Below are 16,381 nucleotides of genomic sequence, written 5' to 3'. Positions count from 1 at the left end.
GATAACTCCCATGTTCAAGCTCCAAAAAATCTCAAACTTCTCAGGCAACGTAATAGTCACGGCCTGAAAGCATCTATATGATAAAATTCAGTTATACATATAGCGCCACCTAGTGGTAACAATAAATGTCATACTTTACGTTTTTAGCTACTGTGCCGAGCTCGTTGAAGGGATCCAGTTGAAAATTGGTCAGAAAAGCCTTAAGATGTTGATCATGCCCCACACCGAATATTGTAACTTTTCGCCAAAGGGCGTGGCCGCTACGGTGACGCAAAGTCCGAAAATTTTTCGTGACAATAAAAGCTGCATGAACTTGACCGAGATGATCCTATCTTCTCAAAATTTCACACATTTGATGAGAGTCCAGCCCTTAAGACATCTACGAACTTATATTTCATCTTACTGATAGCGCCACCTAGTGGCAATTTTTTTTCTTACGAATTTTCTTGTACATTTTTCTCCAAACACGTTAACTGGACCAACCTCATATTTGCTCAGATGAGGGTTTCGGCCTTCATGATGTCACAACACGAAGTTTGTGAGTTTTCGCGAATCGCTGTGGGCGTGGCTAAGCGCTGTTCGCCAAGAAAACAACGCCAGTTTTGAGGGTCTAAACATGCACAGAAACTCATGAAACTTGGCACACACATCTGGCCTGGTAAAATGAGCAATATTCTATTGTTGATTGTGCTATTTTTACAAAAATGACTCAATAGCGCCCCCTAGAATTTTTAACGAAGCAGCCCCGGTTGTACGTTTAAGCAAGAACGATGAATATTTTTAGGTGTATGAGGGAGCCCAAGACCTACAAAAAAGTCTCTTGGACCCATATGCTAAAATGAACAGGAAGTGAGCTACGAATTTTTGAATGTCCCATTTTTGACGATTTTTGCACATTCACAGGGGGCAGACTTTTGCCCACTTCTCCTACACGTTTCATCTGACTGAGTTAAGACTTGACCTGGACCATGTCAAGACCTGAGCCAACGACAGGGGGAAAAATCTTGACCTTTCGAAATACTATATGATGAAGGCGGGGCATCAAAATTTGTGTTTCGCACTGAAAAAGGATATGCTTAATAACTCCCCGGTACATGCTCCAAAAAATCCCAAACTTGACATGTATGTTTATCGTCAAGGCCTGAAGCTATCTCTATGACAACATTCAGTTATATATGCAGCGCCATCTAGCCCTTGAGGCATAAAAAAAAAAATACCCCACATACGGTATTTTGTACAAAAAATGTAAACTCATTCTAAGTGTGATAACTAAGTCATTTATGAATATTCTTTTAGTTTCCACCACTCAAAATGTTCACTGGCATCAGACTTATCCAAACATATTTATATTTTTATTTATTTTTGATAGCCTCTGTGGACATTAAAAGCAATATCGTGAATGAAGGATATGCTTAATAACTCCACGGTACATGCTCCAAAAAAAATCCCACACTTGACATGTATGCTTATAATCAAGGCCTGAAGGTATCTCGATGACAACATTCAGTTATAAATACAGCGCCACCTAGCCCTTGAGGCTTGTATAAAAAAAAAAAAAACACATACGGTATTTTGTACAAAAAAATTTAAACTCATTCTAAGTGTGATGACTAAGTCATTTCTGAATATTCTTTTAGTTTCCACCACTCAAATTGTTCACTGGCTTCACACCGATCCAAACGTATGTACGTTCTCATTTTGTTTTATTCATTTTTGATTGCCCCTTTGGACAATAAAAGTAACATTGTGCAATGAGTACAACGAGCGATGATGTATATATACACTTTTACAAAAAATATCAATCAGGGCAACTCATTGCCTAAAAATAAATAAGGACGCAGATTTTTGCAGGTCTTAACAATCACCAAAACCCGTTGAGCTTGACACACACTGGCAAAAAAAATATTCTACATGTAAACGTTTATTATGCCATTTTCAAAGAAATTTTGCTTCCAATATGCCAGTACCCCAACGTGCCAGTACCCCAACGTGCCAGTACCCTAACGTGCAAGTACCCCAACGTGCAAGGACTCCAACGTGGCCCGGGCTGCGAGGGCCCTTTATAGCTGCTCGCAGCTCTTTAGGGCCCGAGCAGCGACCGCTGCGAGGTCCCTATTGTTTTTGTAAAAATTCTTCTTCTTCTTCTTCTTCTTCTTCTTCTTCTTCTTCTTCTTCTTCTTCTTTATTCTCCGCAAACAATCGCGATTTTGGGTACCTAAATATTCACGAAAACTCACCGAACTTTGCACACTCCTCAGGTCCGGCGAAAAATTTGATATTATGAAGTCGTTATAACAACGCGACTCTATAGCGCCCCCTAGCGTAGAAAAATAATAACCAAGCCCGGCACGTTTGAGCTAGAGCAACGAAAATTGGCAGGCACGTGTAACACCCCGAGACGCACAAAAAAGTCTATTTGGACCATGTAGCTAAAATGTACAGGAAGTGAGCTATGAATTTTTTAATGTCCAATTTTGGCCTATTTTGGCACATTCACTGTGGTCATGCTTTTTCCCCCTTTGCAAACATTTTTCATCCAATTGACTTCAAACTTGGCATTTATCATCTCAAGACCTGAGAGAACAGTTGGGCAAAACATCTTGCCTTTTCGAAATACTATATGACGGGGGCGGAGCATCAAATATTGCCTTTAAAATTTCATTTGTCCAGAAAGAGCAAATGCTTAATAACTCCCATGTTCAAGCTCCAAAAAATCTCAAACTTCTCAGGCAACGTAATAGTCATGGTCTGAAAACATCTATATGATAAAATTCAGTTATCCATGTAGCGCCACCTAGTGGTTACAATAAATGTCATACTTTACGTTTTTAGCTACTGTGCTGAGCTTGTTGAAGGGATCCATTTGAAAATTGGTCAGAAAAGCCTTAAGATGTTGATCATGCCCCACACCGAATATTGTAACTTTTCGCCAAAGGGCGTGGCCGCTACGGTGACGCAAAGTCTGAAGATTTTTCGTGAAAATAAAAGCTGCATTAACTTGACCGAGATGATCCTATCTTCTCAAAATTTCACACATTTGATGAGAGTCCAGCCCTAAAGACATCTACTGACTTATATTTCATCTAACTGATAGCGCCACCTAGTGGCAATTTTTTTTCTTACGAATTTTCTTCTACGTTTTTCTCCAAACACGTTAACTGGACCTGCCTCATATTTGCTCAGATGAGGGTTTCGGCCTTCATGATGTCACAACACGAAGTTTGTGAGTTTTCGCGAATTGCTGTGGGCGTGGCTAAGCGCTGTTCGCCAAGAAAACAACGCCAGTTTTGAGGGTCTAAACATGCACAGAAACTCATGAAACTTGGCACACACATCTGGCCTGGTAAAATGAGCAATATTCTATTGTTGATTGTGCTATTTTTACAAAAATGACTCAATAGCGCCCCCTAGAATTTTTAACGAAGCAGCCCCGGTTGTACGTTTAAGCAAGAACGATGAATATTTTTAGGTGTATGAGGGAGCCCAAGACCTACAAAAAAGTCTCTTGGACCCATATGCTAAAATGAACAGGAAGTGAGCTACGAATTTTTGAATGTCCCATTTTTGACGATTTTTGCACATTCACAGGGGGCAGACTTTTGCCCACTTCTCCTACACGTTTCATCTGACTGAGTTAAGACTTGACCTGGACCATGTCAAGACCTGAGCCAACGACAGGGGGAAAAATCTTGACCTTTCGAAATACTATATGATGAAGGCGGGGCATCAAAATTTGTGTTTCGCACTGAAAAAGGATATGCTTAATAACTCCCCGGTACATGCTCCAAAAAATCCCAAACTTGACATGTATGTTTATCGTCAAGGCCTGAAGCTATCTCTATGACAACATTCAGTTATATATGCAGCGCCATCTAGCCCTTGAGGCATAAAAAAAAAATACCCCACATACGGTATTTTGTACAAAAAATGTAAACTCATTCTAAGTGTGATAACTAAGTCATTTATGAATATTCTTTTAGTTTCCACCACTCAAAATGTTCACTGGCATCAGACTTATCCAAACATATTTATATTTTTATTTATTTTTGATAGCCTCTGTGGACATTAAAAGCAATATCGTGAATGAAGGATATGCTTAATAACTCCACGGTACATGCTCCAAAAAAAATCCCACACTTGACATGTATGCTTATAATCAAGGCCTGAAGGTATCTCGATGACAACATTCAGTTATAAATACAGCGCCACCTAGCCCTTGAGGCTTGTATAAAAAAAAAAAAAACACATACGGTATTTTGTACAAAAAAATTTAAACTCATTCTAAGTGTGATGACTAAGTCATTTCTGAATATTCTTTTAGTTTCCACCACTCAAATTGTTCACTGGCTTCACACCGATCCAAACGTATGTACGTTCTCATTTTGTTTTATTCATTTTTGATTGCCCCTTTGGACAATAAAAGTAACATTGTGCAATGAGTACAACGAGCGATGATGTATATATACACTTTTACAAAAAATATCAATCAGGGCAACTCATTGCCTAAAAATAAATAAGGACGCAGATTTTTGCAGGTCTTAACAATCACCAAAACCCGTTGAGCTTGACACACACTGGCAAAAAAAATATTCTACATGTAAACGTTTATTATGCCATTTTCAAAGAAATTTTGCTTCCAATATGCCAGTACCCCAACGTGCCAGTACCCCAACGTGCCAGTACCCTAACGTGCAAGTACCCCAACGTGCAAGGACTCCAACGTGGCCCGGGCTGCGAGGGCCCTTTATAGCTGCTCGCAGCTCTTTAGGGCCCGAGCAGCGACCGCTGCGAGGTCCCTATTGTTTTTGTAAAAATTCTTCTTCTTCTTCTTCTTCTTCTTCTTCTTCTTCTTCTTCTTCTTCTTCTTCTTCTTCTTCTTTATTCTCCGCAAACAATCGCGATTTTGGGTACCTAAATATTCACGAAAACTCACCGAACTTTGCACACTCCTCAGGTCCGGCGAAAAATTTGATATTATGAAGTCGTTATAACAACGCGACTCTATAGCGCCCCCTAGCGTAGAAAAATAATAACCAAGCCCGGCACGTTTGAGCTAGAGCAACGAAAATTGGCAGGCACGTGTAACACCCCGAGACGCACAAAAAAGTCTATTTGGACCATGTAGCTAAAATGTACAGGAAGTGAGCTATGAATTTTTTAATGTCCAATTTTGGCCTATTTTGGCACATTCACTGTGGTCATGCTTTTTCCCCCTTTGCAAACATTTTTCATCCAATTGACTTCAAACTTGGCATTTATCATCTCAAGACCTGAGAGAACAGTTGGGCAAAACATCTTGCCTTTTCGAAATACTATATGACGGGGGCGGAGCATCAAATATTGCCTTTAAAATTTCATTTGTCCAGAAAGAGCAAATGCTTAATAACTCCCATGTTCAAGCTCCAAAAAATCTCAAACTTCTCAGGCAACGTAATAGTCATGGTCTGAAAACATCTATATGATAAAATTCAGTTATCCATGTAGCGCCACCTAGTGGTTACAATAAATGTCATACTTTACGTTTTTAGCTACTGTGCTGAGCTTGTTGAAGGGATCCATTTGAAAATTGGTCAGAAAAGCCTTAAGATGTTGATCATGCCCCACACCGAATATTGTAACTTTTCGCCAAAGGGCGTGGCCGCTACGGTGACGCAAAGTCTGAAGATTTTTCGTGAAAATAAAAGCTGCATTAACTTGACCGAGATGATCCTATCTTCTCAAAATTTCACACATTTGATGAGAGTCCAGCCCTAAAGACATCTACTGACTTATATTTCATCTAACTGATAGCGCCACCTAGTGGCAATTTTTTTTCTTACGAATTTTCTTCTACGTTTTTCTCCAAACACGTTAACTGGACCTGCCTCATATTTGCTCAGATGAGGGTTTCGGCCTTCATGATGTCACAACACGAAGTTTGTGAGTTTTCGCGAATTGCTGTGGGCGTGGCTAAGCGCTGTTCGCCAAGAAAACAACGCCAGTTTTGAGGGTCTAAACATGCACAGAAACTCATGAAACTTGGCACACACATCTGGCCTGGTAAAATGAGCAATATTTTATTGTTGATTGTGCTATTTTTACAAAAATGACTCAATAGCGCCCCCTAGAATTTTTAACGAAGCAGCCCCGGTTGTACGTTTAAGCAAGAACGATGAATATTTTTAGGTGTATGAGGGAGCCCAAGACCTACAAAAAAGTCTCTTGGACCCATATGCTAAAATGAACAGGAAGTGAGCTACGAATTTTTGAATGTCCCATTTTTGACGATTTTTGCACATTCACAGGGGGCAGACTTTTGCCCACTTCTCCTACACGTTTCATCTGACTGAGTTAAGACTTGACCTGGACCATGTCAAGACCTGAGCCAACGATAGGGGGAAAAATCTTGCACCACAGCACCACATCATCTACAAAGAGCAGAGATGCAATGTTGAGGCCACCAAACCGGAACCCCTCCACGCCTCGGCTGCGCCTAGAAATTCTGTCCATAAAAGTTATGAACAGAATCGGTGACAAAGGGCAACCTTGGCGGAGTCCAACCCTCACCGGAAACGAATCCGACTTACTTACCGACTTACAATGCGGACCAAACTCTGGCAACGGTCGTACAGGGACCGAACAGCCCGTATCAAGGGGCCCGGCACCCCGTACTCCCGAAGCACCCCCCACAGAACTCCCCGAGGGACACGGTCAAACGCCTTCTCCAAATCCACAAAACACATGTGGACTGGTTGAGCGAACTCCCACGCACCCTCGAGGATCCTGCGGAGGGTGTAGAGCTGGTCCACTGTTCCACGGCCAGGACGAAAACCACACTGCTCCTCCTGAATCCGAGATTCGACCTCCCGACGGACCCTCCTCTCCAGCACCCCTGAATAGACCTTACCAGGAAGGCTGAGGAGTGTGATCCCTCTGTAGTTGGAACACACCCTCCGGTCCCCCTTCTTAAAAAGGGGGACCACCACCCCGGTCTGCCAATCCAGAGGCACTGTCCCCGATGTCCACGCGATGTTGTAGAGGCGTGTCAATCACGACAGCCCCACAACATCCAGAGTCTTTAGGAACTCCGGGCGGATCGCATCCACCCCCGGGGCCCTGCCACCGAGGAGCTTTCCAACCACCTCAGTGACTTCGACCCCAGAGATAGGAGAGCCCACCCCAGAGTCCCCAGACTCTGCTTCCTCAAGAGGAGACGTGTTGGTGGAATTGAGGAGGTCTTCGAAGTATTCCCCCCACCGCTTCACGACGTCCCGAGTCGAGGTCAGCAGCACCCCATTGCCACTATACACAGTGTTAACGGTGCACTGCTTTCCCCTCCTGAGACGCCGGATGGTGGACCAGAATTTCCTCGAAGCCGTCCGGAAGTCGTTTTCCATGGCCTCACCGAATTCCTCCCATGTCCGAGTTTTTGCCTCAGCAACCGCCGAAGCCGCGTTCCGCTTGGCCATCCGGTACCCGTCAGCTGCCTCCGGAGTCCGACAGGCCAAAAAGGCCCGATAGGACTCCTTCTTCAGCTTGACGGCATCTCTTACCGCTGGTGTCCACCAGCGGGTTCGAGGATTGCCGCCACGACAGGCACCGACCACCTTACGGCCACAGCTCCGATCGGCCGCCTCAACAATGGAGGCGCGGAACATGGCCCATTCGGACTCAATGTCCCCCGCCTCCCCCGAAACAAGGGAGAAGCCCTGCCGGAGGTGGGCATTGAAACTCTTTCTGACAGGGGATTCCGCCAGACGTTCCCAGCAAACCCTCACAATACGTTTGGGTCTGCCAGGTCGGACTGGCATCTTCCCCCACCATCGGAGCCAACATACCACCAGCTGGTGATCAGTTGACAGCTCCGCCCCTCTCTTCACCCGAGTGTCCAAAACATGCGGCCGCAAATCCGATGACACGACTACAAAGTCGATCATCGAACTGCGGCCTAGGGTGTCCTGGTGCCAAGTGCACATATGGACACCCTTATGCTTGAACATGGTGTTCGTTATGGACAAACCGTGACGAGCACAGAAGTCCAATAACAGAACACCGCTCGGGTTCCGATCAGGGGGGCCGTTCCTCCCAATCACGCCCCCCCAGGTCTCACTGTCATTCCCCACGTGAGCGTTGAAGTCCCCCAGCAGGACGAGGGAGTCCCCAGAGGGAGCGCTCTCCAGCACACCCTCCAAGGACTCCAAAAAGGGTGGGTACTCTGAGCTGCTGTTTGGTGCATATGCACAAACAACAGTCAGGACCCGTCCCCCCACCCGAAGGCGGAGGGAGGCTACCCTCTCGTCCAACGGGGTAAACCCCAACGTACAGGCGCCGAGCCGGGGGGCAATAAGTATGCCCACACCTGCTCTGCGCCTCACACCATGGGGAACTCCAGAGTGGAAGAGAGTCCAACCCCTCCCAAGAGGACTGGTACCAGAGCCCAAGCTGTGTGTGGAGGCGAGTCCGACTATGTCTAGTCAGAACTTCTCGGCCTCGCACACCAGCTCGGGCTCCTTCCCTGCCAGAGAGGTGACATTCCATGTCCCAAGAGCCAGTTTCTGTAGCCGGGGGTCGGTCCGCCAAGGTCTCCTCCCTTGGCTGCCACCCAGCCTACACTGCACCCGACCCCTTTGGCCCCTCCCACCGGTGGTGAGCCCGTGGGAAGGGGGACCCACGTTGCCTCTTCGGGCTATGCCCGGCCGGGCCCCATGGGTGCAGGCCCGGCCACCAGGCGCTCGCCAGCGAGCCCCGCCTCCAGGCCTGGCTCCAGAGGGGGGCCCCGGTGACCCGCGTCCGGGCGAGGGAAACGCTTCTCCAAAGATATTTGTCATCATAAGGGTCTTCTGAGCCGTTCTTAGTCTGGCCCCTCACCTAGGACCTGTTTGCCATGGGTGACCCTACCAGGGGCATAAAGCCCCAGACAACATAGCTCCTAGGATCATTGGAACACGCAAACCCCTCCACCACGTTAAGGTGCCGGTTCACGGAGGGGCAAAGGAAGACGTGTCAGTGGAATTGAGGAGGTCTTCGAATTATTCCCCCCACCGATTCACGACAACCCGAGTCGAGGTCAGAAGCACACCATCTCCACTATACACAGTGTTAATGGTGCACTGCTTTCCTCTCCTGAGACGCCGGATGGTGGACCAGAATTTACTCGAAACCGTCCGGAAGTCGTTTTCCATGGCCTCACCGAACTCCTCCCATGTCTGAGTTTTTGCCTCAGCAACCACCGAAGCCGCGTTCCACTTGGCCAGCCGGTACCTGTCAGCTGCCTCCGGAGTCCCACAGGCCGAAAAGGCCCGATAGGACTTCTTTCTTCAGCTTGACGGCATCCCTTACCGCTGGTGTCCTCCAACGGGTTCGAGGATTACCGCCGCGACAGGCACCGACAACCTTACGGCCACAGCTCCGATCGGCCGCCTCAACAATGGAGGAGCGGAACATGGTCCATTCGGACTCAATGTCCCCCGCCTCCCCCATGACAAGGGAGAAGGTCTGCCGGAGGTGGGCGTTGAAACTCTTTCTGACAGGCGATACCGCCAGACGTTCCCAGCAGACCCTCACAATACAATTGTGGGGGCGTTCCTCCCAGTCACGCCCCTCCAGGTCTCACTGTCATTGCCCACGTGAGCGTTGAAGTCCCCCAGCACGACGAGGGAGTCCCGAGGGGGAGCACTCTCCAGCACACCCTCCAATAACTCCAAAAAGGGCGGGTACTCTGAACTGCTGTTTGGTTACAAATGCGTAAACAACAGTTGGGACCCGTCCCCCAACCCGAAGGCGGAGGGAGGCTACCCTCTCGTCCACCTGGGTAAAGCCCAACGTACAGGCGCCAAGCCGGGGGGCAATAAGTATGCCCACACCTGCTATGTGCCTCTCTCCGTGGGCAACTCCAGAGTGGAAGAGAGTCCAACCCCTCTCAAGATGACTGGTACCAGAGCCCAAGCTGTGTGTGGAGGTGAGTCCGACAATATCTAGTCGGCACTTCTCGACCTCACACACCAGCTCGGGCTCTTTCCCTGCCAGAGTGGTGATGTTCCATGTCCCAAGAGCCAGCTTCTGTAGCCGGGGATCGGTCCGCCAAGGTCCCCGCCGTTGGCTGCCACCCAGCCTATTCTGCACCCGACCCCTTTGGCCCCTCCCACCGGTGGTGAGCCCGTGGGAAGGCACGCAATACAACCCCTAGCAAAAAGTATGGAAACACCAGTCTTGGACGAGTACTCACTCAGACGTTTTATCCTGTTGATCAAACTCAGATAAAAAGCATGAAACAGTCGTAAGGTCATTCCAAAATGCAACATCTTGGCTTTCAGAAACACTCAAAGAAATGAAGAAAAACATTGTGCTGGTCAGTAAATGTTCATTTTATCGAGCAAGTGCAGGGAAATAAATATGGAATCACTCCATTCTGAGGAAAACAATCTGGAATCATGAAAAACAAAGAAAAAACAATCAAAACACATCACTAGTATTTAGTTGCACCACCTCTGGCTTTTATGACACTCTCTGAGGTATGGACTTAATGAGTGATAAACAGTATTCTTCATCAATCTGGTGCCAACTCTCTTTGATTGCAGTTGCTAGATCATCTTTGCATGTCGGAGCCTTGCTGTGGACCATTTTTTTTCCAATTTCCACCACAGGTTTTCAATTGGGTTGAGATCTGCGCTATTTGCAGGCCATAACATTGACTGGATGCATCTTTCTCCAAGGAATGCTTTCACAGTTTTTGCTCTGTGGCATGATTGCATTGTCATCGTGGAAAATGATTTCATCATCCCCAAACATTTTTTCAATTGAAGGTATAAGAAAGCTGTCCAAAAAGTCAATGTAAACTTGTGCATTTATTGAAGATTTAACCACAGCCATCTCCCCAGACTGTGGGAATTTGGATGTTTTCTTTAGGCAGTCCTCTTTGTAAATCTCACTGGAACGGCACCAAACATAAGTTCCAGCGTCATCACCTTGTCCACTTTGTGTGAACTTGTTAACATCGGCAGGGATAACTACTCGATCGCACAAGGGCGCCGTTTGTTAACAGTAGAGCCAGAGCTGTATTTTGGAAGTTAAACTTTGTTCATGTGCCTCTATGTATATTCCCCTGCTGCCATTTTATTGTATTAAAAACATGAAAAATGTATGAATAATTATTCTTTACTTCTGACAACGCTGTCAGATTTCCATAGTAAGCACGTTTCAGCATCTCGCCATGGGCTGACATGAAAAAAAAAAAAACATCAAGCAAAAGCATTATATCTGATTCCAAGTATTGACGATGTCGGTGAAGAGACGTGGCGAAGGGGAGGCTACAGACCAGAGAGGGTTGGTTGGTTTATTGAACATATTAACACATTACAAAATATAAGTTGAAGTTAAAATAAAAATTTGAAGAAAGAAAATAATTCATTAATGTCATAAATTACATGTTCAAAAGGAGTAGGAAGAAGAGCAATAATTGATCTAGTCCTACTCCCTATTCTATCATGTTAATGTACTAATAAAGTATTCTTATCTAATAATGTATCATTAAAATAAAAAAAGAAAAATAAATAAATAGAAATGGAACAATAAAAATCTTAGATGTCATGAACAGTTAGCCGGCAGGTTCCATCTGAAGATTCAACACCTCACCTATACACCGTCTGACTGGAGAGGGGGGCGTAGGATATTTTGTGGACCCGTAGAGTCCATGGAAAACTTAGCAGCCTGTAAATTCTTGTGCACCCAATTACACAATGGACCAGTACACATTTGAGTGAGAGAATTCAGACTCTAGCAGTGCTTACGGTACAGCCAGCATTTAAGTCCAGAAAGTTATTCCCTGCCGAAAATTAATTTCGAGAACACTATTTTCACCAACCACAACGAAAATAATAATTTTCAACTCCTCCACTAATACAGTATGCTTTAGATTCTCAATTGAAGTTATGGGCAAATATACCTCCGAAATCACAGTTACATTACATTACACAATAACTTGCGCATTTGCTCTGAATATAACGTGCCAGCGGGAATCTTTTTTTTTTTTTTTTTCAAAGCAAAGCAAAATAGCTACATAACGAAATTGTTCAAGTGGTGTGGAGTTGCTAATCAACAGCTACAGTGATCGGAAAACAATGGTACGAACATCGTATTAATTAGTACGGTGCATACTTTTTCTCTCGCTCTCAAAACGTAAACACAAATGTACTCTTACTCACCGGTCAAGTAGAAAGCAGTCGAAGGCACCGGCACGTCCCAAACCTAGTCTGTTCCTCATTTCTCTCCATCTGGCAAATGCGGCTACAATATAAACTCTTGTTTTGTCGCGCTGAAATAAAATGAATTCCCAAAGCAATTGTGATGCTTGATAATGCTCTCTTCGGGGACCGGAAACTCTTCTTCTTCGTTTACATGCGGTCGCCACACAAACCGGAAGTGCGTCTGCAAAGGCGTTCCAAAAACGTGTTAAGAAATGGATTGCTGAAATTTGTCTTTGACGGCACCCGTAGCAGAAAGATGGCGGCGAAACATGGCGGACACTAGAAGGCGCGTTGCGGCCATGTAAAATAATTAGTGATTTATAGACTTACCGTTATATTTTAAAAAAGTATGTTTATGCGATACAACATATCTTTTTACTTACTACTAACACAAACATTTTTTATTTTTTTTTAATGAATGACTTTTTATTTCACCACTAGATGCCACTGTATAATACTGAGTGTATCTTTAAGTTGTGTGTAAAATAATGGCATCCAAGTACAAGTTGTTTCCCATACAAGTTGCATTGCTTATGTGAGGACTGCTTGTGAAGTTACAAATTTTATATATTTTGATTGTGGCCCACTGATTAATTACTCCGACATTACTTTTTTTTTTTTTTTTTTAACTTTACAAAATTATCTCGCGGGCTGGATTAAACCCCTTTGCGGGCCTGATGTTTGACACCACTGATATAGACGGAATGGCCTAATTCCATATCCCGTTTAAAAATATAGCGATGTAATTTTTATATCGATATATCGCCCAGCCCTACTTCCTCCCATTCTTCATTTGTCTAGTTGTGCATTTTCTGTTTCCAAGACATATGGCCTTTAGTTGTTTGTCTTGACACTTAGATGTCTTCCTTGGTCTACCAGTAGCATATTCCTCTGTTGACTTTAACAACCTTCCCATGCTGTTTGTACTTGGTCCAGATCTTTGATACAGCTGACTGTGGACAGCCCACATCTTTGGCAATCATACATGTAGAGTTTCCTTCTTGACTCTAGTGTTGCCCAATGTAGTGGCGTAAGAGTAGTGTTTCTTCTTCACCTATCTATTCAAGTAAAAGTAAAAAGTAGTGTCTGGTAAAACTACTCTTCGAAGTATTTGTATTTATTTATTTTTATTTTTTCAAAAAGTTACTCAAGTAAATGTAACAGAGTACGTGTAACTCGTTACTACCCACCTCCGCTCAGCAGTGATATGCTTGCAAAATTTCATGTTTACTAGTGATGATAAGCGTTATAGAATATGGATCCATAATTATTTAGCACATAATTTTGCTGCCCCACAGCCTGGAATGCCTTACAAACTGAACTCAAGCTCTCAGTAACTCAGAGCCTATTCCACTTGGATTGTTAAACTGTGGGCACAGATTGTTAAACTGTGGGTACAGTTTACTAAACTGTGGGTACAGTTTACTAAACTGTGGGGACAGATTGCTAAACTGTGGGTACAGATTAGCAAAAAACAACAACAAAAAACTCAGACCCTGACACCAGAGGGACTCCGTAGAAGCACAATATTGTGTGTTTATTTTAGTGTTGTTCCGATACCGGTTTTTTGGCCTCCGATACCGATACCCAGCTTTACAGTATTGGCCGATACCGATACCATACCGATATTTACGTTTTTCTTTTCCTCAACATGAAAAAGCTGTCCTGCTATTGGTTCAGAACATTCAAGGGCCAATAGGATATCTTAGATCGGCATGCAGTGAACATGTCACATACCAGTGAATGTCGTGCACCAGCAAGACACAAGATGCTGCATCCAAAATCCTATGTTAGTGTTGGAATTAATGGTATTGGCATGTTACTTGTGAGTAGTCACCGATACCGGTACCACTGCTTTAATGCAGTATCGGCACGTCTGCCGATACCAGTATCGGTATCGGAACAACACTAGTTTATGTTAATTTATTTTTTAGTCGACCTTTTTTTTTTTTTTTTACAATATTGTGACCTTCTTTTGTATCGCTAACCTCCCCACAATATCATAATAATTATCGTATCGTGATAATATCGTATCATGATGTTGGCATATCATTACATCCCTAGTTTTTATCTGGCTAAATAAAGGTAAAATATAAAAAATTAAGAATTAAGTATGGAAATATTTTTTTCATTTAGTCATATAAAATGTTTACATTTTCATATTTTTCCCTTTATAGATTATTGTTGATGATGATGACAGCAAAGTGTGGTCCTTGTATGATGCAGGCCCGAAGAGCATCAGGTGTCCCATCATGTTCCTTCCGCCTGTCAGTGGAACCGCAGAAGTATTCTTCCAACAGATGTTGGCCTTGACAGGCTGGGGCTACAGAGTTATATCTGTGAGTTTACAGAAATTTGTGCGGAATAGACCTGTAAAAGCACAGTGCGCACCCCATGCTTTAGCACCTATATTCGGAGTTCAGTTTTTTTCCCTTTCACTTATCAGCGTGTCCACGTATCAGTACTCTCCTTCAGTAGAATGATTTCTGGAAGGATGGATGGTTCTCACTCAGTCATATAAATGATAATTATAGCATTGTGCCTTTGATTGCCCTGGTTTAGATGTTTTCTGTTTGGTTATTTCTGAACATGCTAATCTTATTGTTTCTTTCAGCTGCAGTATCCAGTGTACTGGGATCTCATGGAGTTCTGTGATGGATTTCGGAAGCTTCTCGATCACCTGCAGTTAGATAAAGTATGCTTTTGGTTTTTTATTTTAGATTTCTTTCATGTTTGTTAAGTATTTTAGTTCCCAACACTATGTGTATTACCATGAACATTTCTCACAGTTATAGATTTACGAACATGGTAATTTTCTCTGTTTGTTAAAATAGGCATATTATGAAAAATCTACGTTTTGTTTGTAAGTAAATACTTTGCATTAGGGCCCGACCGATATGATATGTTTTTAGGCAGATGCTGATTATTGGTAGAGAAAAATACAGATTACCGATTAATCTGATGATTAATTAAAAATGACAAGTACATATGAAAAAATCATGAAGGTTATTGTATAGATTTATGTGTCAATCATAAAACCATTCTTACTTGTTTACAACTGCTCTAAAGCATTGACATTTTCTTTTATATATTTTTATTTTACGTTATTTTCACAAGTATTGGGACTTACTGGGCTAACCTGGGACCCAGGGGATTGTATTTCGTGTCATGTCATGTGGAAATGTGTTGTTGAAGCGTCAGCCCAGTGAGAGGTAGACAGCCGGCCCGAGATTTACGTCCCGGCGGGTGCCGTCTTTGGTCTCCCCCGGGCCGACGCTCAACAGTAAAGATATCCGAGAAGGGGCGGGGGGTCCAAACTGTCCTCTGCAAGAGTGATCGTATATTATGCATCCCGGGTGTTGGAAGGAGAGTCTTCGCTTGTATTCTCTTTAAAGGAGAAGTTAAACAACTCAGAAAATAAAAAGACTAACAGTCGGGCCGAGATTCAAGCTGTAGACAAAAAGATTTATTTGACACAGATATACAAACAAGACATTTATTCTGGCCAGAAGGGATCAGAAATCCGTCGAACAAAGGGATGCACTGGTTTTTATAGCCTTACTAGATCCACGCCCAAACCTTCCCTTTGGGCGTAACATCTTAAGGTAGCTAACGTTATTGGGCCACTACAAAATTTGGCCACTCCTACATATTAGCCTAATTATTCACATGAATGTCTTTGGCCACTAGAGTGCACTGCAAGATAGGAGTTTAACTTGGTGCAGTACTATTTTGTGACCATTGGGGGCACTGTTACTCCACGCAAATTTAGGCCCGCAACCTTTCGCCTATTTTAGAGTTGCCCTCTGTATGAACTTTCATGTTTTGGCAAGCTCACATGTAACTTCCTGCTCATAAATCTTGCGGACAAGACATTTTTATAGCTTGCACCTGCTCTTGGCCCACCCACACATGTGTACGCCGCGTGATCGGAAATCCCCTTTTCACAGAAATGCCTCCAAGGCCAGCCAGACCCAGGAAGACCACGTTTGTGTTTTCTTTTTTACCACAATAGGGCCAACAGAATAATTCTCAACTAACAAGTGTCACAAAAACCCACATATGTCTGCTTGTGTCAGAAGAAAGGATAATGTGTCAGAGCAGGTTTGGGTCAAACCAGGGGCCTTTTACAGGGGGACTTCTGGATGGGGCATTAATCT

At 44.0% G+C, this 16,381-nt stretch overlaps 1 protein-coding gene across 6 annotated transcripts in view; it reads left to right on the top strand.

Moving 5' to 3' along the window:
• Window positions 1–16,381, top strand: part of spg21 (SPG21 abhydrolase domain containing, maspardin) — a 183,955-nt gene that overhangs the window by 36,271 nt on the left and 131,303 nt on the right. For 5 of the 6 annotated variants that reach the window (XM_077518234.1, XM_077518230.1, XM_077518231.1 and 2 more), the window contains exons 3-4: window positions 14,399–14,560; window positions 14,836–14,916. In XM_077518234.1, coding sequence (XP_077374360.1) covers window positions 14,399–14,560; window positions 14,836–14,916 — 243 coding nt within the window. The remainder of the gene's footprint in view (window positions 1–14,398; window positions 14,561–14,835; window positions 14,917–16,381) is intronic. The other variant, XM_077518232.1, reaches the window with a different exon arrangement.

Source organism: Festucalex cinctus, chromosome 4, assembly GCF_051991245.1.
Source record: "Festucalex cinctus isolate MCC-2025b chromosome 4, RoL_Fcin_1.0, whole genome shotgun sequence".
In the NCBI taxonomy this organism is placed as follows: domain Eukaryota; kingdom Metazoa; phylum Chordata; class Actinopteri; order Syngnathiformes; family Syngnathidae; genus Festucalex; species Festucalex cinctus.
The sequence above is the reverse complement of the archived record's forward strand: the minus strand, read 5'-3'. Positions and strand labels throughout refer to the sequence as shown.